The sequence below is a fragment of the Atractosteus spatula genome, chromosome 13, assembly GCF_055471065.1.
Source record: "Atractosteus spatula isolate fAtrSpa1 chromosome 13, fAtrSpa1.hap1, whole genome shotgun sequence".
Taxonomy (NCBI): Eukaryota; Metazoa; Chordata; class Actinopteri; order Semionotiformes; family Lepisosteidae; genus Atractosteus; species Atractosteus spatula.
In genome coordinates this window covers 25,390,849-25,415,643 of record NC_142718.1, presented here as the reverse complement: position 1 = coordinate 25,415,643, position 24,795 = coordinate 25,390,849, and the positions used below count along the sequence as shown (strand labels likewise).

The 24,795-nt window shown below is 37.9% G+C and overlaps 1 protein-coding gene across 2 annotated transcripts in view; it reads right to left on the bottom strand.

Moving 5' to 3' along the window:
• Positions 1-24,795, bottom strand: part of znf804a (zinc finger protein 804A) — a 72,682-nt gene that overhangs the window by 35,864 nt on the left and 12,023 nt on the right. Inside the window, exon 2 of one of the 2 annotated variants that reach the window (XM_088930545.1) lies at positions 14,627-14,638. The exons of the other annotated variant lie outside the window; for it this stretch is intronic. Within the exon in view, the coding sequence (XP_088786671.1) occupies positions 14,627-14,638 (12 nt within the window). The remainder of the gene's footprint in view (positions 1-14,626; positions 14,639-24,795) is intronic. 2 annotated transcript variants of the gene reach the window in all.

Genomic DNA, 24,795 nt, shown 5'->3' with positions numbered 1-24,795 from the left:
AAAAACCCTGAGAACACTCTCTATATCTTCCTCATAGCTGGTCGATGACAGAATTGGTGAAAAAGAAACTCCACACACCTGTTGTAATCAATTAGGCTAGAGCTGTAAATCAGAGCTTTAGGTATTTAACCTCAGTAAAAGGCGTTATGACTTAAATATTTTATCTTCTGTATGTTTGCAGAAGTACTATTTGTGATATTTACAAAATAATATTTTTTCCACCACTTTCATGAACCCTCACCTTGTCATACATATATTTATATACTGAAAACTAATATAATAATTTAGACATAATAAATATTGTTTCCATTGTGGTACATGCCCCATTGCACAGTTTTGACAAACAGAAACAGTCTACTATGCAGCACCCATGCCACTGTTTCCCAGTCAGTACAAGGAGACTAAACATCTCAATTACAAATCAGACTGATGTGCTTTATCCCTTTGGTTTCAGACTAATAATACTTACAAATTTCCTGCCAAATGGAGCAGATTGTAATTAATCCATAGGATTTAGAGAACCTCTTCTGGCAATTCACAGCTGTCTACATACACCCTTTCTTCTTTTAGCTGACAATTAGGAAGGAAACATCTATCATTCCCTGACATGGAAAAGGGGTCAAAAATACAGATGACTATAGCAAAAGGGTAATTTCCTTGTCTAATATTAGTTGGGCTTTCTCTGGGATATGATGATCAGATGGCTCTAGGGAGGCATTTCTGCTCTGGCAGATTAAATTCAATTCCACTTTAGCAGATACCACAGAGAATCCTACTTCTTTGCACCACCACAGTTAAAAAGATACATATAGAGATTATGGGAAAAAATCTATAATTACGATTATTATCATTTACTGACAATTCAGTTTTATCCCAGAACCTTGATAACGAACTGTGGTAAGGTATTGTTTCTACAACAAAAGACGGCGTGAATACAAGTTATTTAACCTTGTGTTTCAGTGAAGGTCAACATTTGTTTCTCCAGACTCCAGTTCAGGCAGCATTTGTATATAAATTAACATTTATTAAAGTCGAAGTCAAATGGTCATGTCTGCAGTCCCCTACAGACTTCCTGAACAACTCCTCTTATTTGCATACACACATTTCTGAAGAAAAAACTAATTATTTGCTTTCTTAAATTTAAATGGCATGATAACACCATTAGTTTTTCACCTCCCTGAAAGCTGTCTGTGTTGGTGAATCAAAAAAAAGGAAAAACCCATTATTTTAATGACCTTTTTTTCTACCTTTTTCTGTGGTACACTGTTCTTTAGCTGGGAAGCAAATAAAAAAAGGTTTTAACAACAATCTGTTACGTTTTTAAATTGAGCAATTTCACAACTTGGGCTCCAAAATGATACCAAAGGACTCCTACCTTAGAGTCATGAAAAACAGAAAACAGACCTTGGAAAGAATTCTTACGCAAGAGAAATGACAGTATAGACAACCTTGGAAGCATATTTGAAAAGTAACACTCAGCAAAGAGAGAGCTACTGTATCACAAATGACCAAACAATAGCTTGCCATCATTACCACACAAAATTGATTGTAGTTGTGTAAATCATCCCAATAGCATTGTAGCTATTGGGCATAAAGGATGGAATACTTTAGGGTTACCTGAAATCTGATTCACTTAACTTTCTTGGGATTAATGGAGTTTATTTAATGAAAGTTCATGAGGGATAACAACAGCCACGCTCAATCATTCCCAGCTGTCAGTAATTAGCAATCACTCCCTTCATCCTTCCTCCACCGAACGATATAAATACCAAATGCGATATATCTCTTCCTTGCGTGCGACTTTTGCATATTCAGGTGTGTCTTTTCGCATTGCAGAAGCCCGTGCTTTTTCTCTTGCATTTCAATCGCCTTCAGACCTGTAACTTTTATGCTCCGACAAAGAACCTATGGCAGCACGGAGGATTCCCCTACACTCCTTGACCAGCCTGTTCCTCCTGCTTTTCATTCCACCGCCCCGTCGCCTCCATCCCCTGCCTTCCTACCAGCAGCGCCCATCTCTGGCCAGCTCCCTCAAGATTCAACTCCTCGCTGAAGTCCACATTCTACAAATATCGCCCCCGCCTCACCGCGAACCCAGCTCTCCTTCCTCCGTGGCGAATTCCTCAAGCAGCCCTTGCCTCATACATAAACATTATTACCACGGTCATGCATATCCGCTCCTCCATTTTCTCCAGTTTCTCCAACAATAACAGACCTGATGCAGTGATCTGAAGGCTTGCGACAGTCCAGTTAAAATAAACACTTTCAATTTTCTGGTGCCCTCTGCTGACGTAACCCGTGCAACCGTTCTCCAGCCCATGCTAGAACTTGCGCTGCAGTAGCTACAGAGTGGAGACAGCCAGTTGGTTTCTCATCATTTCCTGGACATTAAACAGCTTCATTAACCCAGTTTTCATGGGTTCCTCAACAAAAGGGTTCGCAGCCATTTAAAATGACCGCTTTCCCAAAAAAAAGGACAAAAGAGAATAGAGAACGAAATGTGAATACGCAAGAAAAGAAAAATGAAAAAGAAGATAAGCTACCTATGCCTCCACCCCTCGTCTTCCGTCATCTCGTCCCACTACACATTCGTCTGTGTCTCGCCTTCACCAGGCAGCGGCGGTCAGATCCTGCAAACCTGCTGTCAACGGCGTCCAAGTCCAAGCACACCCTTGGATAGCTATCCTCTTCGGATCCGTCGTCGGAAGCATATGAATCCAGGGAGAGGCGCTCCAGCTCATTGTCTCCCACCTGGCCACTGCCCTTGGCCTCCATCTTACACAGCTTCTCCAGGGTCCTTCCCCAGGACGAACACTGGGAGAGTGCTGATCAGGCCTGCACCCCACTCTATACCCAGCCTCCTCTCTAAACTCTGGCGCCGCCGCGCCATGTCTCCGCCATCTCCTCCGTCACTGCCATCCCTCACAGGCCCCCGCACGCCTTGCAGGCCCCCGCAGGCCTCGCATGCCCTCGCACGCCCTCGCAGGCCCCCGCAGGGCTTTCCCAAGACCAGGACCAGCTGTTCCCGACCCATCCATTCGAAACATCTAGCATCTGAACATCCAGATACTTCTCCTGCTAAAACAAAATGGGCTGCTCTCGACAAATGGATGCTCACTGCCATGTTTGCAAATCCCCGGCATTCAATTCAGCCCCAGGTTCCCATTTCTGCTGCTACTGCAACCACTTCCTCGGCCCTGGGTCTGTCCAGTGTCCTACCTCCGGCCCAGTCAGCAGTCATCTCGTGTCCCCATGCCCAGCGTTCAATTTAACCCCGGGTTCCCCTCTCCGCTGCTACTGCGGCCACCTCCTTGGCACCGTGTCTGTACGGCGTCCCATCTCTGGCCCAGTCAGCAGTCGTCCTGCATCTTGCGTCCCTGTCCTATTCGTGTTTCCATCCAACCCAACCCTTATGTCTTGTGTCCTCGTCTCGTTGTCTTGATCCCCCAGTGTTCCGTTTTATAAAAACAAAACACATTCCAGGCTGCCGCGCAACTGCAGTTCTACCAGGCTCAGATAGAACTGCTCACGGAGTCGGGTCTTTGCCTTTGGAAGCGTGCGTTTTCAAAATCCGCATCCCATTTTCCCTATCCCTGGCCTTTAACTTGGCCCCGGATCTATTCGTTTCTTTTCTGCTGCTACTGCGGCCATCTCCTTGGCCACAGGTCTGTACGGCATCCTACCTCTGGCCCAGTCCGTAGCTGTCACAAGTCTAGTCTGTTCAGCCCCGCCACTACCGGCACCACCTCTTTCATGTCCATACAGGTAAGTCCCACGTCTCGTGTCTCAGTCTCGACTTCGTGTTTTTTCTCTCGCCCTTTCCGCCACAGGTACCACCTCATCAACAGGTAAGTCCTTCATCCCATGTCTCCATTTCATCCCTGTCCTTTACTCCCCACCCCCCCACATGTCCAATCTGCTCCTCCTTCATTTGCTTCCCCATCCCCTGTATCCAGTTTGGGCTCCAAGTTCATTTCTCTTGCCAATCACCCTACGTCTCGTCGCCTCTTTATCCCTCTTCCCCTGTTCAGCCCCAGTCTCATCCCTTCCATCCTCTGTTGCTAGCAAAGCCACCCCCCTCGACCTCTACACAGGTAAGTCCCCCACCTCATTCCCGTCTCATGTGTGTTTTATCCCTGGCATCCGATCCGACCCCAGGCCCATTTCTCTTCCTCTCATCCTTCCCGGCTGCCACCACCGCCTCTCGGCCCTCGGTCCGCCTAGCCTCCTACCTCTGCCTACTCAACAATCGCCCCTCGACTCAAGTCCCTATCCCCGACATCCAATTCAGCACCAGGATCATTTCTCCCACTCTGCACTGCTACCTGTTGGATCCAGTACTGCTCTCACTTCACATAACATCCACACACGTAAATTCCATGAGCTACAGTACCACAGCCGAAGTCCGGAGCTATCCAAAATGCCTAGCTGCCCGGAGGGGGGCATGCGTTGGGCCGGGACCCCCAGAGGTTTATTTTCTCCCAACCGGAGTTTTTGTTTTCCTCTCCACCATGCCCACATGGATCTGTCATAAGGCTATCAATGCTCGCTATCCAGTTCCAAGAGTCCCAGCAGTTAGCTCCTTATACTTAATTTATCATCAGATAGCAAAAGCGTCACTTACCATAAGGTTTACAAGCCTCCACATTTCCTTCAAGCCAACCACTCCGTCCGTCCAGGAAACCCTCATCAAAGCTATAACAGCTATAAAAGGCCAAGTCGCTACTGTCTACCTCCATCTTTCCACCTGATCACCGTGTGAACCAAGTGCAGGAGTCTTCAATTTCCACTGCTGCTTTTGGGGGATACAATCGCAAACACGGCCGATCCAATAATAGCAGCGATATCCTTTCCCATCTACGAAGATCCTACACGGTTTCTCATCATTTAGACCCCGTGTTCGTTCGAATTCCCTTCCGTCAACACCTCAACGCGTACTCATAATAAGCGACTCACCTAGGCCAACAGAAGCCAACTTCCATACAGTAAACCTATACAGAACGCAGACAGGCACTCTGACTGCCCTACTGCCGCAACAACCCATGCGTCACAGATCACACCTTCTCTTCTTCTTCAGGCCCTTCCAAATTCTGCATTGGTGTTTCAAGGTCCCGCTTGGTTCTTTTTGGGGGTCCTGGCCTCCTCGTCCTATGGCCAGGAGGTTGGCCTTCAGCCTAGCAGGTTAAGCCAAATATTCGCTCCACTACAGTTCATTACACTTTGATCTTGAGCGTTGTCATTCCTCGTGAAATGAAGTTTATTTAATGAAAGTTCGGGAGGGATGACAACAACCACGCTCAATCATTCCCAGCTGTCAGTAATTAGTAATCACTCCCTTTATCCTTCCTCCACCGAATGCTGTAAATACCAAATGCGATATCTCTCTTCTTCGCATGTGACTTTTGCGTCCCAACTCCACCTCTGCAGCTACCCCTTGGTTACCTCGCGGGGGGGTCCTGGCCTCCTCATCCTATGGCCAGGAGGTCGGCCCTCAGCCATGCAGGTTAAGCCAAATATTCACTTCACTACAGTTTATTACGCTTTGATCTTTGATACGTTGTCATTCCTCGTAACCTTTAATTTGTCAAAGAAAAGTTGTATTGCAAACTGACCTGGAAAGGAGAAAATTGAGATCACCTTGTGAGAAAAAGATGAATAATTGACTTTTTAATGATCTTGTATTACATGATATTAGAACAGTGGCACACATTCAAATGCATTGGCTCATAAAATGTTATGATCTACTATATACAAACTGGGCTTAATGAAAATATTTAATATAACCTCTAATAATTACTGAAAGCTCCAAGTCACATAGTCATTTCAGTTAGTTTCCCTTTGAGCTATAAACTCAATGCTCCCTTTAAGGAGGCTTTCAAGAATCAAGAAAGCCAGTATTAAATGCAATTATTAGAAAAAAAAATATTCTTTTAAGTGGAGTCTTGACCAGAAAGTTTCAAATGAATGTTACCAGGCCACATTTATAGATTACATTTATAAGTAATGGTTTTGTAGGAATTAACTCTTTATTTGTTATTATATCTTTGTAAAATTTAAATGACTGCTACTCAATCTACAGTATGTATGGGAAGTAAATTTTATGTTATTACTAGAGTCTTATGGTTTAGGCAAACTAGCAAATCAATAAATTGGAAACTCTTCCAGGGACAGAGAGTGCTCTTATCTTTATTCTGCCACTAAATATCATTAAATTTAATTTAACTTCTTATTTGGTCAATGTCTTAATCAGCTATGTATTGAAAAGTGTGTGTAAAATATGCATCACTTTGACACTTTAGGACTGGAGCTGCCCATCTCTGCAATAAATATAAGCACTTTGTTATCACTTCAGCTTTGGATACAGAATGTATTTTCACATTTTCTTACTCTTCTATCAGGAAATGACAATTCATTCTCCTGTACTTATTCCTCAGTCCCAATCTTATAGTAAATATAAAGCAACAATCAAAAAAGACAGGTATGTTGAATGAATCAGCAATCATCATAACCACCTTTTTAAATTATGCTGCATAGCTAGGTAAAGTTTTTATGTTAATTTTGAAACACACTCTTAACTGCAATATTTCTCTGTCCAGCAGAGAGGCACTGTATGTCAATTCTCTTAGAAATGTGTCTTTTTTTTTGACAAAAGACATTTACTTGAAGGACAATAGCAATTAAACAAGTGGCTGCCTTTCAGAATTCACAGTTTGATGCAAATTGTTAAAGAATGGATAATTTATCCTTGTAATTAATGCTGCTATGCAGACTGTATCACTGATTATAGCCCATTGTAACTCCAGCTCTAATTGAGAGCAAATTATTCCTCATTATTTGTCTTTTCAAACTCTTCTATATTTTATCGAAAGAAGTGTTGTCTGTATTAACAGTTTGTGTCTAAAACACGCTATAGTAAAAGAATCATGTATTTAATACTAAGCTTGTGAAGTCCTGTGGCATTCAGCGATGAATCAGATTTACCATCTAACAGAATGATTGTGAATTATTATGAGGAATTGGTATGGGCATCCTAAAATTAATACACCTAAGAGTAAAAGATCACTAAAGTGATATAAAACATGGGGAATATTGATTATTATTAAACTGAAGATGGTGAAAATAAGCCAATAATATCATAGTTTTCAATGTGATATGATCCAATTTTTTGTATGCTATATGCTGCAACCAGATTGTGTATATTAGTATTAGTATAAACTACAACTACAGTTTGTATACAGACCTCAGGTCATCAGTTTTAATTTAAAAATTTTGTTTGGAAATTCATGTCTCAACAGCTCATTATTATGATGATCGAGAAACAAATGGATAACTTATTCTGAATTTAGTTTAAAGTCATTTGTGTGCAGAAGAACACTGTTGATAGCTCGACAGATACTCTTAAATTATTATACTGTAGCACATTGCCATATTAGCCAGTCCTTTAATTTGTAGGTTGGAGGATCCAGAAGTTCTTTTTCTGTGTGATGCTACCCCTACATGATTTTGTGAGCTGACTCCTAAGATGTCTAAAAAGGAAAAAGTAATGAGGCAGAATGGTTAATTGCTTGTAACAATGATTTCCCCTAAAGAGACTTCTGCAGGATTTTTTAGAAATCCAAAAATGCAATTATGACATGGTGACTAAGCAGTGAGCAGTGAATTGAGGAAGTGACAACAGAGTATTTTTGGCATCAAAATCCTGTTTTAATATTTTCATGTAATATAGCAGTCAAGAATGTATCCAACTAATTAAAAATCTTTGTTAAGCTAATGTGTTGCCCATTTTTGTTCATAGAAATTGTTTTTCAAAGAACTAGTAAGCACAAAGAATAGCTTCTGATCCACAAAAATTTGCATTTAATCTGCAACCAGTGTTTTTGTCACATTTGTTGCTGTGAAAAATCTCAGGAACATCAAAAACAAATGCATGAAAGGGTATTGCCAGCAAAAGGCAATAACTAAAGCTTGCTTTTGACATTGTAATTGTAAATGATATTGTAATTATTTGCTATCTTAAGTTTTCATTGAACAGTGAGAAATTATTATTATAAGCAACTTAAAATAGCCTGGCAAACTAGTAATACGTAATATGAATAAATACATATCTTCCCATTTTTCTCATTCATAATTCAGAATTTGCACTGTTAGAGAAAACTACAATCACATTACATTTACAACTACATTTACTGTATCTAATCTGCTTGTGACTGGAGTTGGTCATAGTCTTTAAAAATGTTAATTCACAAAAGAAGACATGCTCAAATTAACACAAAGGAGATGCATAAGCAACCAATTTGCTTTTTGGCATTTAATAATAATAGCCACATCATAATTGCAAACAAACAGATCATTTGAGAAAACACCCCACACTTCTGGCAGACAATACCAAATCTATGTTGGGATAATCTCCAAAGGTTCTAAAAATCTATTACAATCAAAATGATGTTCATTAGTGTTTACAACAATCATGTTCGCTTACAATAAATCCACTTGTTGAGGGTTCTGTTATCATCCTGATTAAATACCACTATGGGAAATTCAATTACTGTGACAGACATTTATATGGTAAGATCAAAGAAAATATTTGGAAAATACTTCCCTCTCAGAGGAAACTGTGCAACAGAACTACAAATAAGTATTTGCTGATAAATCCCAAGGACATCAGGAGTCAGGTGTCAAAAGCTATAAACATCCAACAGTGGCAGTTCAAAGGAGAAAGTGTGTTGTTAGGGATCCTGTCATGAATTATTATCAGCAGTGGGGCTCCTCTGTGTGGAAGCACAATCCAAGTGGCAGCTTGTTCAAGGTAGGTAAAGAAAGCACATCTGGGATAGAGATCTCTAGGGAGATTTGCAAGTGCATGCTTAACTACAACACATGGTGCTAATGCTGAGGGGCAAAGAAGCTACAATTGATGGAAGCAAGCTTCCACATACAAAAACATGTTGTGCACGTTTTGAAGAAATTGGAAGTACTGTATTGACAGGTGGCATACTGTCGCTGTGTTTAGCATTGCTGCTTCATGGTACTGGGACCCTACTGTATGTTCACGTCTGGAACTGGGATGCTATCTGCGTTGAGTTTTTAATGTTCTCCCCATGGGTGTGGTCTGTGGTCAGGGTACTCTGGTCTGGGAAAATAGAAAATTGTCCCTATTTGTGCGGCAGAGTTTGTGTCTCGGAGTCTATCCTGGAATGGACTTGTGTCCCGTCCAGGGAGTACCCTGTCTTGTGCCTGTTGCTTGGCAGATTAGGCTCCAGCTCCACTGAGATCCCGAATTGGAAGAAGCAGCTAGAAAATGGATGAATGAAATATTTACAGGTCAGGGTATTAATTGACTTCATTAAGATGGCACTGAGTTTTCTGGCAAAGTATCCAGTTGATTTCAATTTCACTTCATTGCCAACTTTTGGTTAAGGTATAAAATACAAATTTGTCATCTGGATTTTGTTTGTTTTGGTGGCCACAATTCTTTATTCCAACACAGGTCTTTCCCATTAAAAAAAGTTTAAAATATGTTGAGTGTGATACTCTATAATTTCTATTTGTAAGTGAACTATACAGAAGTCACAGTATTATTTGAGAAAGGGTAAAACGTGTGAGGGTGGTCAGTTTTTGAAGTATTACAAGAATCTGTACCATTTGTAAATATAATCAATTTTCAAAGTGACATCCACTTTATTTATTCTAAGAATGAATACAACATTCAGACTGCTCCAATGTATCAATATAACACCAGCTATAAATCAAATATATGAAGGAAACTACCTGTCTAGCTTAAACACTGCCAGAAGAATGAAAGCACAATTTTCACTTTCTTTGGCATCACAAAATCAAAATCACTATCAGTTCCATAAGTGATGCAGCTTTTTCTTATCCTTCCAGTAGATGTTCTCAGTACTGACACTGCATTAAAAATAAGTCACCAGGGAAAAAGACAAACAGTTTTTGAAAAAGAAGCTTTGGCTTCAAATTACTATTTTACAATAATACATTTTAAAAATCTGCACATATAAATTCAATGGGTATAATTTGTAAGATACTGAGGGAGGAATAGAAAAGTATACTTGGGATTTGTTATACCAAATGTACGTTTCTAAGAATGTAGTTTTTTTTCCCCAAGCCTTAAGCACTAGGCTCACAGACACCATTTAGCATTCATATTGTATTATGTAATTGTAATATTGGTAAGTGAGTCCAGAACTAGTGCTTTGTATAAACCAATTTTTATATTTTATAGATTTATATATACACGTTTAATTTTTAACATAAATCTATAAAATATGTCAATAATCCAGCAAGGGTATTAGTATTGTAGATTGCAAATGCAACCTTTTTATATAGCTGGTATTTTTTCATGCTAGTTCTACATAATATTGTACTTAAGAAAGTGATACTTTTGAGAAGACATAAATTGTATTAGAAATAGTTTAAAAAAATAGAATTTATAGAAGGTAATTGTCACAACCATATAAAACATGAACACCCCTTTGCCCTCCTGAAATAAGTTGTCTTGTCTGCTAAACGTGCTCAATGTTATTTTACTCTGCATTTCCAACTTTACTTGGAAAAGCAGTGAGAGAAACTTTTAAGAACATTATCTTTAAATGTTTTATCTTGGAACACATTTTACTCTTCTTGAAGGGTCATTAAAATTTCAACTAAAATATTATCCTTTGCAAACTCAACATACTTTAATTACAGCTACTACTTGTTTGCATCTTCTTGAGAATACACGGCCATTGCAAAATTCAATTACAGTTTTCCCCATTTATTTTTTCCATTTTCATCTATTGCATTAAATCACAGGATCATTAAATCATAACAGAAAAAAATAACTTTCACGATATCTATAAAGAAACACCATTTAATTTCATTAAGTACCGACACACAAATGTTTTAGTCACAAATGCACAGTCAAAATGTGAATATATCCAATGACTGATTCTGATCTGCTCATTTGATGTAAAAGATGTATCATCTCTTTCATTTCTAAAGCAATTTACATGCTCATTTCCTACTCTTTTATTTAATTTAGCAAGGGATTTGGAGATGAAAGGGAAACATAATATTCAGTTACAATTACTGTTCTCTCTTTAGCTGGGGATTTGCTTAAATAACTCTTCTGCGCTGAGAACAATTCATTGGATATATTATATATCTAATCCCAATGAAAGATGTAACAGTTTTATTGATTTTTGAGATCTGTCTTGATTAAACAAAATGTTACATTCTTTTCAAAATGTTAAAACAATTTAAAGCGCTTATTTTAAAGCTTTGCAAATGTAAGGGGTAAGAATTTGAGTAATTGCATATATTTTATAGGTGAACATTTGGTGAGATTTTCACTGTTGTCTGCTTAAAATCTACTGTATCACTGTAACCTTCTTCCTCAGTTTCACAGTTTAAACTTTGATCACATGTGATAACAGAAGTAATAGGGTGAAAGTCAATAATCAATATGAATTATTGGTTCTATTTCAGAAAGATAAGCCTATCAGTAATGAGAATAGTGCTGAGAAGTTTGTGCTACTTTGTGCCAGATACATTTAAAAATATCCTATCAAAAATGGAGTACTCTTCAGAGGAATTTCTTCAGAGGTAACACTGACTCTTTCATCTATCACGGCAGGGATAAGTGGTAAAGAAATAAGACACTAAAATCTGTAAATCTAAAAGTTTTTTTTCTAAAAATCTGAATGACCCTGAAGGAAAATTTTGGTTTTGTTGCTGTTGTTTACTTTTAGTGTATATAGTGGTTAATTTATAAATTACTATGCTAATATACAGTATATTGTAGTTTTTTTTTCAATGGGTTGTTTATTTTGTGAAGCTTGATGAAAAGTGACTTGCATTATTTGTTCAAAGATAATTTAAACGTGATTTACCAAAGCCCTGATTACAATTTGATGTCACAACAACTATTTATAACTTGACATTTTAAACAGTAATTGAGAAAACTGCCAGATTTAAAATTCTGATAATTAATCATTTGTGTGCTACTTCATTATGTATCCTAAATTAGAATTATGCAGATCTGCATTTCCATTTACAGGTTGATAATGAATAGCACGCTACCCTTTAGTACAGAATAAACACTTCAAAATCAAACTTATCATTAGCCATCCCCCAGTTCAGGGTCACAGGGGAGATGGGCCCTATCTCAGCAACAGGGCTTAAAGTAAAAGTACATCCTGGATGGGACACCAGTCCATCGCAGGGCAGCCACATAGACAAATATACTGTAGACTCATGCCTGCAACCAATTCTCTCAGCAAATAACTTGCCAGTAGATTTGTGGACTGTGGGATGAAACCAGAGCACAGAGAGGAAGCCCATGTGAACATGAGGAGAACATGGGGAATACAAACTCCATGTACCCCAGGTCTGGAATTGAACCCAGGGCCTTAGCACAGCAAGGAAGCAATACTTACTACTTTGTCACCATGCTGGCCACTTCTTATTATAAATGTAACAGTGTATAGCAAAACCTAATGTATAGTAAAACTAGCAAACATCCACACAGACTTCTCCAAGAACTGCAGTGGGAAATTGAAGAGTTATTTTGTATTCTTGAACATTTCTCGTTGGATAGAATTTGTATTACAAATATTGCCCACTTAACAAATATTCATCACAATATTTTAAAATAGAAATTTGTTTTCTTTGCAGTGAAATATTTGCATGGTGTTACCTAATGTACTGTACTTCATGTTTTCTCGGTCTCATTTTTCCTTACATCCATGCATTTATCCAAAGTGATCAAACCTTGTTTTTCACACCTCATTTAATTTGAATTTTTCAGTTTCTCCCAAGCTGGGAAAGGCTGTGTTTGCAACCCCACTATAATGCTCAAATCGCTGGATCGTCTGGCATTTGCTTAAAAGGTCACAGAAAGTGAAGTTATAGAAATTCATTTAGTCATGCTGTTACGTTCCACTAACATGCCTCTCAGATTGTGTAGTGAGTTGAGATAATGATTTCTACTTTCTTTTAATGTCCTGAAACCTGGGTGTATAAGTGTAATTATTTACATTTGTAAGATATATCCATGTTGTCCCTGTCACTGTGCAAAAGCCTACCATAGAACCATTTGAAGCAATTACATTGACACAGTGATAAAGAGGAATTTCCTTGTTGTCACTGACATTTTGCTCTCAAGCACTTTTGTGATTTAGCATAAAGAGGGTTCTTGAGCTTTAAGGAAGTGAAGGATTCTTAAACTCAATTATGTTATATTTTTACCATAGTTCCTAATCTGAAGGTAGGAGAGACCATCATGTTGTAATCACATACTGAGACATGTGTTGCAAAAGTCTTGTTGTGTGACAGAAGCAGTTAATGACTCCTCTGCACTGCATCAAAGCAATGCATATTGAGAATGAGAATTATTTCTCTTTTGTTGCTTTATCTTAAAACCTATTAAGCAGTTATTAACATCAAGACTTGAGGTTCACAACCAAAAAGTGCTGTTTCAGAATAATACACTATTATAACCTACAGTACCATATTTAAAATATTCTAATAGCCAGGTCTGCAATAAATTTCCAAATATTTAGATTATTTTAGAAAAATTCAACAAGTCAAATAGACTTACTAAATTAATAGAAAACCATAGGGTTTGAAAAAATAATTTCCTACATGCCAACCTTAATAAACCAATTTATAAATTGTATAAAAGATAATCTAACTTGAAATGAATGTGAAACAGACAAAGCTATTGTAAATCTAGTAACTGTTTAAATTTAATGTGCTTATTTGCTCCACCTTTTCATGTAAAAGTATTTTACAGCCTCTAAAAAGAGAAATAGCTACTGTAACAGCTACTTTTAAATGAAACTGTAAATATTCAGAAGTATACAAAATCCATAAAAATAAAATTTTAACAAAAGAGCCTAGCTTTCTCAGGATTAGTACAGTCATTATGAATTTCCTATGTGAGTGAGTTGTGTGAGTCCTGAACTGCAGTATTTTTTTCTGGATTTCATTCTGTCAGTCAAATTAATCTACTCTTTCAGTTTTGTATTTCTTTTCAGATCTCCCCGTCTTTCAAAAAGCTCAAATAGGTTTGATCGCTTTTATTTTTCCTTGGCTTCAGCATTTCTACCTCAGACACTTCTTTTTTTGCTACTCATATTTTCATGTTTCTCTCTATATTTCCTAAGGTTGAACCTAAACTGTTTTTTGCTGACTTTTCCAATTAAGAATAAAGACGTTTCAGGGAAGTACACTTTATCCCCTTAAATCTGAAGTTGTATTGTGAAGGAAGAGAGAAAAAGAGGGTAAAGATACTTTAAACACACTGTACACTGTACAGTATATACACTTTTCAGTCAGTCTCATAATAACAGTTTTTGGCATTTTTCAAAGCAATTTTCACAGTCTAGGTTGAACTACTGTATACAGGATGTGAACAGCAACCTCTGCAGTGTCACTTACAAAAGGTCTTATTTTTTTATTTTAACTATACATAAGAAAGAGTTTAAGTAACACATTATCACATGTAAAGTCAAAACCAGAGGGGGAGGTTGAACCTAGAACTTCCTAGGAACAACTCCTAAACCCTAACTTTAAACCCTTAACACGTATTAATCCAAAATAAATCAGAACGACTCAGAACCATTACATCATTTTCATCCTAAAAGGGCTTTACTCTTATAATAAATAATTAACAGTTACTGTAGGTGTACATAACTATAAAGAAAGATACAGGTGGCTTCAAGCTGCTTAGCCTTTTATCATTCCACATAAATGTGTCAGGCCAAGCTATTTCCAGTTGTTCAAATTCTAAAAATGCGGAATCAAGACAGTGTGCTTACTACTTTAGTCTTTAACTCGTCTGATTGAGGAAATGTCAGTGCTGGTTGGAAATCAGCGCTCACACATCACCCCTCACTTATGACGTACTGTATGCCAGGGAAGACTGATGTAGCGGTGAAGTTGGATGGGTGCAACAAAACGTGTACAGCACCTTGTACAGCCAGGGGCAAATTCGGTCAAATCCTAATAATGACTAAAAGAGCCAATGAATATAAAGCAATTATGTTTCTAGCGCTTTGGCTTTAACTCGCTTAGCTGAAGAAATTAAAGTACTGGTCAGACAGTAATTAAAGTACTGGTCAGACATTGGCGCTGTCACATCCAGACAAGAGAAGCCCCAGAACACCGACACAAATTTAGAACACTGAGCTAAGAGCAAGTCTGTTCGGCTTTGGTTTTGCCTGAACCGAGCAGAATGTGCGTATAACGAATGAAATGCGAGGATGCTCTTGATATAAGAGGGGGCCCGTTTCATCCTCTACTGTGAGGGGAGTGTGGCACCCAAGCACCTACTGTACTTAGATCCCTAGCAGTCACACCACACAGAAAATAAATAACAGAATTGGAAAAAAAAGGGCCTCACCTTCTGAATTAAGTGGGGACTTTAGCTAGATCTCAAATATTTGTTTGTTTTTCATTTTATTTTGCAGACCAAGAAAGGGGGTTAGCCAGGACACTGTTCTTAAAACTCCCTATACTTATAAACAGTGCTATGTGACGTTTAATGACCAAAAAGCCAGGACCTTGGTCAAATATTCAAGTATGGTGGTTACCATATGGGTATGTTGTTTTTTTGGAAATTCTGGTTCAGAGGGAAGAGTGCCTCCTAGGTATACCAAAACAACTAAAAATTTCAACCTACTGTATGTTTTCCTTGGATAAACTGGTTTCCCATCCAAGTCCTTACAGTCTTATTGGAGTACTGGGATTGAGGTCCCTCGATCTGACAAGAAGTTGGAAATGCTTCCATCAAACCTGAGCACTCCCACAGATACAATACGTTTTCCAATGTCTGAGGTGATAACATGTAATGTGGAAAAATTAATCGAATAACAGAGAGATAACTGGATGAAATCTGGTTTCATAATGCACTTTTCATCCCCTTTAGATCACAAGTCTGCAGTGGGGGCGTGCTATGTTCTCTAAAGCCGTCAGTTTGTGATTGAAAAGCTTAATGTGTTACACGATTGTGTTACACTGTGAATAAATGGCAGCTTGCTTGAGAAGGATGTGCAGTAATGATTTAAAAATGTAATAAATATAATAAACAATAAAGCATTACATATTATTATAAAATTAACATATTTGTTTGATTTTCATTTTATTTTTACATTTTACAAACAAGATCAGTTTAACTATTTTTAACTATTTGCTAAGTTGAATGTTTGAGTTGAGTGTCTTGATACCAGCAAGCAGCAATCTTTTGCCATGGTCTTGCTTTTACCTTTGCTCAGTATTAAAAAAGGACATCACTGACACAGAGAGCTAAGTTTTGTCATCTCCCCACTTATTATTTTTAATTCTCATTATTCCCATTGCTTGGAATCTGCATAGTGATGCTTTCTCAGTCATGTGCACATTTTGCTGAAATGGAAAAAAAAGACAAATTCTTTTTACAGTGCAATTGACTACAATAGAACCCTGTAAATGTGATACAAGAAGGAATAACAGTGTTGATGCAATACAATCGCTTAAAACCCTAAAACATAGTAAAAAAATATAGGACCTGTGCATGAGAAGAATGGAAACAAGGACTTTTTCAGGTCAAATTTAAATAAAGAGGAACAATGTACAATTGTTCTGGAAAAAAACATCTGTACTGTGAATTATACAAGAAGACTCCCTAGGATCCTGCAAAGAAACAGCTGGATGAAATCATCTGATAAGAAAAGATACACATACCCAATAAAGGAATATATGCTAAACATTCTTGTGTTCTTAAAACAGCAGATGTGAGTGGTAGAAGACGAAAGTGGGACTAGATTTAAAGATATCCACATAAACACTAACCTAAAGCTCATCCCAACTAAGAATGAACCTGAGGTCTGATTTGTAGCAGGTAAACCTCCGACAGAACACATTAATGAAGATGGTGCCCCAACATAGAAATTATGTGAATTCACTTGGTTTTATTTTCCCCATTTAAAATTTGTGCAGGTCTTGAAGAGGTTGTGCTAGCAATACATAACTCTCTAAAAGGATGAACAAGAAACCAAAGGGCACACAAGGTGATTCTTAATGGAAAGTCAACTCATGGAGACAATGCACAATCTGTTACTAGTGTAGCAAAATGAATTCCCTTCACAAAAGAAATCAATACTCATTGTAGCCTCCTTCCTGTTACACAGTAATTTGTCTTTTAAACAGAATACTGTCACTTCTACTAGGACTCAGAAAATTCTTTGCTCTTAACTCCAGAGAATACTATTTTAAGTATAAAACAGCTTCAAGTTATATTTAAACAGTAAATTATACCTTCACAGTAGACCTTGGAAGACAGCGATATAGTGTTATTTTCTGTAAATCTATCAGCTAGAAGTGGATTGTTTTTCCTGCTTACGAAAGGCAGAAAACATAATACACATTATCTCGATTCAGTATTGTATGCCCAGGATAAAAATGACCACACTGTTTGAAAATAAGCATCACTATATGCAGCAAAAATATTGCTTACTAAAATCACTTCTGCAATGGCAGAAAAATGATAGGAAAGTCGAGCTGTTAATGTTGTAAGCCTACTCTATTATATTTCAATGTGGCTATGGTAACAAGTAGGCATATCTTCACCCTTAATAAATTATTGCCTTCTCTGTCAATCTCAAACCACATCTTTCTTTTCAGTTTGTTATTTCAGTTCTCAAGTGATCTCTGTTGTATATAGTTGCATCCATTAAAGAAATGTATAATTTTAAACAAATTGCAATTAAATCCATGACTTAAAGATGATCCTGGAAAAGGACCTCTGTATTTTAAATTAGAAGCTCATTCTGAAGTTGGTCCTTAGGAATATAAGTTCTAGAAATAGTACCAAACATTTATTCTTTTAGATACTTTAAACTATATTTATAGTAAATGTGCACATATATCTCACAACCTTCCAGACATCCAATATGAGGATGAAATCAAACCACCTTGTCTCTTTTCTTCCTGAATAATACTACATAGAGCATAAATACAAATGCATCTGCTGTCTGTATGAAACATTACAGTATTCTGATTCTTGTCTTCTAATAGCTTTTATTTTACGATTGCAGTTTAATGTTATCTTAGGTCAATCAAATTGTGCTAATGTCATCGAAAACATTGTATTTTGGTCAAGGCATCAGAATTAAAAAAACATGGCTAAATGTTCTCTAATAACACCTAATTTATTATTAATATTTAATTTTAAAAAAAATTAACAACTCATTGAAGAAAATGGTCCCCAATTAAGTTTTATAGTTCATCTTTTTACTTTATCCTTTTAAATACATTATTTACAGAACCTTTTAAAAACTATCTTTATTAAAATGGATGAAGTAAATAATGGTAAAGGTGGTCATTGGATGAGTTGGTTGAACAACTTGTTTTGTTTTTTGAGTCAAACTGTTCTTGGAGAATTAAATTAATCTCCTTCAAGACATTTGTGAAACATCCTGCCTTGTTGAAAATAGCCCATTAATCAGCAATCAGCTAAGAGCTTTTCCTTCAAAACTAAGAACAAAATGTCACAGATTTCAGCTGAGAAAAAGAACTCCAGTTGTAAATGTCACAAGACCCAAAATCAACAGTAATAACCACTTTGATCAATAATGTATCATGCTGTCAGGTACAGATGCATGCAGCATTAATTAACTCCCCCATGTGAGACATTGTCTAAGACAGGCTTAAATGTTAACCCACCTTTACTGTGAGCCAACAGAGCAACTGTATTAATCTTAGTATAATTTTAATAACAATGTAATATAGGTCTCTTTATGTGAAAATGAGATGTACGTAGAATTATTCTTGGTGTACAGTGTCTAACTTTCCACCTTTAAGATAATATTCCACCACTGGTATGTCCATTTATGGTATATACAGAATTAATATACATATAACTTATGTACCCATGGTGAATATTTTGTCAAAACTGTTTCAGAGAAGAAGTAAAAATTCATATCGAACTAAAAAAACATATCGAATTACATTAACCTCTCCCTCAGCTCCCTTTGCTGCTGTCATTTTAAAAAATGACAAAAAAGCAATTTTATCATTTTTTACATGTATGACTATATCGTCCTTTAAAAAAATTACAATTGTTGCACAAAAATTACAAAAAGTATTGCAAAAGTTCTTTAAATACAAAATGTTTGGTAAAAGTCCTGTTGTCTAGGACAGTGGTTCTCAAACTTTTTGGACCAAGTACCACCCCTAATCCAACCAAAGCATCCAAGTACCACCTACAAGTCATCATCTCATAGGAACCCCAGAAATTCTCAATGACCAACATGAGCGCGCGTGCACACACACTCACACATACATATAATAAATATTATAATTATAAACTTTATTTCATATAGCGCCTTTAAAGGTGGCTTCTCAAAGTGTTTTACAGAAAAAAAACCAGTAACAACAACTTATAAAAAAGCACCATTTCAGTGAGAGGGGTGAGCCTGTTTAGTCGAGCAAAGCAGATGTGAATTAATTTTTCGAGCCTTGATACAATTCACAACAGAGTCCAACAGATTTTAAATCGTCAGGCATTTTCTTGACGGCAAAGGTCTCGCGGTGGATGTTGCGATGCGTCCATTAATTTCTGGAGCAACCTCTCTAATTCGTGCAACTACACCGTTATGTCGGCTTGTCATTGCTCTAGCACCGTCTGTACAAACTCCGACACATTTTATCCAGTCGATGCCATTCTCTTCGATAAATTTATTCAGAAGCTGAAATATGTGCTCTCCTGTAGTTCCTGTTGGTAGCGGCTTACAGAACAGAAAGTCCTCATGGGACGTACCCTCAAACTCGTATCTAACGTTAACGACCAAATTGGCCAAATTGACTACAGACTCATCTAATTGCAGTGAAAAACATCTGCTCATCTTAACGCGCTCTATCAGTGTACTTTTGATATAATCCTTCATTTCAATAATTCTATGAGTGACAGTGTCTTTCAGGGGGAGGGGGGCAGCAGGTCGAGCTGTTTAGCAGCTTTTTCTCCACACATAATATGTGTCAGCTCTTTTGCCAACGGTAAATACGGTTCTTCAAAAATAGTGTGGCTTACCTGCTTTAGCAATCCGCAAGCTTGCATTTTTCCGCGTTTCCGTTTTTATTTCCGTGTTTATTTAAAGTTTTTATTTCATGCGCATGGGAGCGAAACACAGAGACGCTCGGTGTATTTTTCTCAAATTAACTAAGAACAGTTCTTAAATATTTTTCTGTTATCTATCACGCTTTCCTGTGCTCACAAGATTACCAGCGTTCGTAGCACGTATTTCTATGCATTCCTGTGTTTACAACTTGGCATTGTTCCAAAATCACACACATTCTCCTTCCTCCCTATTTGCTGGAGATACAGTAGCTTTTTTAAATACAATTGGTCACTTGCGTCCGTAGCACGCATTCCTATAGAGTGGTATAGAATTACAGAGTATCTCTTGTGTCCACTGAAGTATTAGCGCGCACTGTATCGCAGTACGTAGGCTGCGTATTCGACACGTTTAAAATACAAAATACAAAATATGAAAACCCGTCCCGATTTTTCAGCGCACGCGACACAGTTCCAGGGTCTTTTGGCGTACCACCTGGTGGCACTCCACGTACCACTGCCGGTACGCGTACCACAGTTTGAGAACCACTGGTCTAGGAGTTTTCCCTGATTGTCTGCATTAGCTACAATATGAAGGTACTGCTACGTAAAGTTGTCCATGAGCAGAAACTGGTTCCGGTAGGAAAACGCCAACATTGTTGAAAGTCTGACCCTGGTATTTGTTGATTGTGATGACAAAAGCTAAGATTAGAGGAAATTGTCTTCTCTTCAAAGTAAACCCCAAGTTTTCACTGAGAGATAAATCGATTCTCGGGATGAAAACTCTTTCTTCTCTGTTGCTTCCAATTAAAATCCCAGCATCAGTGAAATGTAGATGTAGTGTCTTCACAACCAATCTGGTTCCATAAAGCAGTTCTTTTTTTGGATTAAGATTTCTGATAAGCATCACAATAGCTCCGACATTTAAGTTTAGCTTATGAGCAGGCATACCTGAAGGTGTTTGCTCATTCAAAAACTCAGTTGGGAAGTTTAATAGTGTTTCCTCATCATCTGTTACGATGGTATCCACACTTCGTTATTGCTTAGATTCTCCAGGAATAAGCTGTAAGACCTTATGATTTAGCAATGAGGCATCTTTGTTCTTGGAAGTTAAAATGATTTTGCTGGAGGGCTCTGAAATTGATTCTGTTGTTGCTAAATTCTCTGCCATAGACTGTATCAATTATGTTGTTTTCCTCCAAAAAATTCTCAGGGATTTTAATCAAAGTTTCATCAAGGCCAGCATTGTTGCTTATTTGACCATCTCCAGTCGAAAGAATCCAATTATTGAAAGCTTGTTGTCCTACAGATTGCGTGTTTGATGTGAGGCATATTACTTGTACATACTATACCTCCATAATTGCTCTTAATGCATGCTTCAATGACATCAGTATTTGATCCTCTTGGCACTACATTTGTTGTCTGTCAGAAGTCTCCTCCCAGCAGTAATACCTTTCCACCAAATAGTTGATCATCTGTCATGACTTTTAACAGGAGACTGATGCATCTCAGGGCATTTGTTTATAACATGGATGCCTCATCAATGATAAATAAGCAAGCATTCTCTAATTTTTGAGCTTCCAAGGAGTTCATCTTCATTCTGGATACAGACGTTTCGAGAATCGGAACAGATTTGAATCCACTATGTGCTATTTTTCCTGCTGGGAATTCATAATTGGTCCTGGATCTGGTAAACCAAGGGATGCACAACTGGAGGAATGAATTTTCCAAATTTCCTCAATGTCTTGTGATGCTCTGTTTCTGGATATTTGTTCATTGAAATCTTGGCTGTAATCTTCCGTCATATCATCCGAAAACTCTTCCCATAAAATCAAAGGATCTCTTGGTTGATTAAAAACGCAGATCAGGGCAAAAGTGTGTCAAAGTTGAGCTGGCATCTGAACAGTAGCTGTTTCTTGCAAACGCTTGAGCGTCATCATCGGGAAAATTTAATCGGCAAGCCTCTTCTTGAAACAAACAACTCCATCAATTGTTCTGGCAAAAACTTGAACTTCTTTGACATTTAGAAGCAGTAGACGAAAGTAAAAATGCTCAGCATCTTTCGGACTTACCGAATACATTCTTGAAATGATCTTATCTGCTGTTGTTGTTGTTTTTTGGAAACATTTTTTGGAACATTTTACAGAGAGTTGTGTTTTCTCTATTTTTCTGGTAAATTAAACCTATTGCAAATGGAATCAGGTCAAAAGCTTGTTTAGTCTTTGAGTTATTCAAGTTCAAAGAGTGTTCCAGACAGAGGGACATAAGGAAATTATTGTATAGATTGTATGAAGTGGGGCAGCAGTTGTTTTTATTGGTTTTAGCATCTGGGAAAGCTTTTTAGTCCAGTAAGTACTGTTTTAAAGATTTATTTAAATAGATGGATTCAGCAGTATGCATGCAGGTTAAGTGCACATATTTATCCGTGGTTGCCGCAAAGCACTTGACTGCTGCTTTTGCTGATTGTGTATCATACTGAATCATAGAGAATTGTCTGGTTAATGTCAAACTCTATGTTTGACACAAACCAGTTGCAAAGATTTGGATACAACAGGGATGGTTAGGCCAGATGGTTGAACTGAGAAGCAAGGCTGGCTCTTGCGATTGATATGTGTAGCCACCAGCTGAGGAGCCAGTATTCTCTGTCATGATTATGAAAGGGAAGAATGGGAGAGGTGGAGAATGGATAGCTCTCTACCTTGGGTTAACTCCATAGGTCTGGAATTCCTGCCTTGCCTTATTGTTACAATTGAAGTGTAGCTCTTGGGCGGAAGTCATTTTGGCAACCATTTGGTCAGATGGAAAGGTATCCCATCAGCAATCAAAGAAAACTTGGTGAAGTAGTAGCAGACCTGACTGCTGCTGTGTTAGGAGCTCAGGTTTGGATTTTGGTTAGTGTCCCTGGCCAAAGAGGATCAGCTGAGTCAGTCTTCTACTGGTAAAGAATATCACTAGTTAACGTTAACCGATGGGTTAAGACTGAGGGTGAAATAAAGCTATATTTTCTCTCCTCCAGAAGGGGGATGGTTTCAGTTACAGATCCCAGGGGGAGTCTTGGTTGTCAGGGTTTCCAGATCCTGTGCCTGATTGTGGGAGTAAGACAACACCAGTTTGGTATAATTCCATGATATGTAATAGAGGCAGTTACAAGGGATCCCTTGAAGTCTGCTGATTTTAGCTGATTGAGAACCCTGCAGTTTATAACTCCTCAAGTTGCATGAAGGAGGTAACCCTGTAACACTCCTGGTGATTGGTCACAGGGGAAAAGAAGACCCTTTTCAGTGCTGAAAGGCCCTATTTCAGTTTCCTGAGAGGGGAAACAAGAGAAGATTACTGTTTGGTTTAAGGTTACATATAGAACAGGTTTATATGTGCTGGGCGGTATGGTGGTTTATATGTAAGGGGTGGTGCGGTGGCTCTGTGGCTAAGGATCTGTGCCTGTGGCTGGAAGGTTGCCGGTTCGTATCCCATGGCTGTCAGAGGAATCCTACTCCGTTGAGCCCCTGAGCAAGGCCCTTAGCCCCAACTGCCCCAGGGGCACCGTATAAATGGCTGACCCTGCGGTCTGACCCCAAGCTTCTCTTCCTGTCTGTGTGTCTCATGGAGAGCAAGTTGGGGTATGTGAAAAGACAAATTCCTAACGCAAGAAATTGTATACGGCCAATAAAGGGATCTTATCTTATCTTATATAAAGTAGGTTATAGTTTACTGGTTTGGGTTAGGAGACCATCTCCTTCTAAGATCCAGTGAAGCCTGGGATGTCACCAAAAGCTTAGATTCTGGTCTTGGAGTTAGCAGGGCTCTGGGTTTTGGCTAGAAGACTTTGAGTTACAGTCTCCCAGAATAGCAAAACTCAGAATCAAAGAAGTAAAATCCAATTGCAATTAGTTCTGGACTGTGAGTGGCAGGGGGAAAGTTTGCCAAGCAAAGTAATGATGTAATTTAATTTAGATTTATAAAAAACGTTTAATATTATTTCAATTGTGTGCTAGATGTAGAAAATTTTACAGAAGTATACAGGAAAAAATGGTACATCATTAAAAAATGAACTTTCCACTTTCTAATTACATGTATATCAAGATAATTTCAGAGATTCCAACTATAGCGAAAGCTCACTTTAGTACAGATAATAACAATACATGATTTCAAATGATTCAAATAGCAAAAAATCTGTACAGAAGTGCTTCTCAACCTAAATTGTGTCTGTACCCACAGTGTACATCCTTTATAGATTAAAAAAGTGCTAATGAGTGAGCAAAGCAGTACATGCCTTAACTATAACTTTTTGATTCTTTGAACGAGCAGTGGTCGAAGTTACCTCTTCAGCACTTTTTTTGAAGTCAGGGGTGTCTTTCATGTAATAAACTGCTTACAGTGATTGCTTGTGTGGTCTCTGTTTAATTCTTTGTAAAGTGATCCCATGAAACAGGGGAGCACTGCTTCCCAGTTAGGAATTAAACATTAACATTAAATAATTAATTAAACATTAAGGCTAGTTAGAGCTGCAAATGTTCTGTATTTACAATAGGTGAAGTTCTTTTAGGGTATGCAGATATTCTGTTATTCCATTATATTAGCGAATCCTGTATCTTTCATATACTGTATATATGGATACTGTAACATTAAAAATAGTTTGCATGAAGCTCAGAACGTAAATTGGAATTAAAAATGACCCACATGTTGATAATATATTACAGCAATAG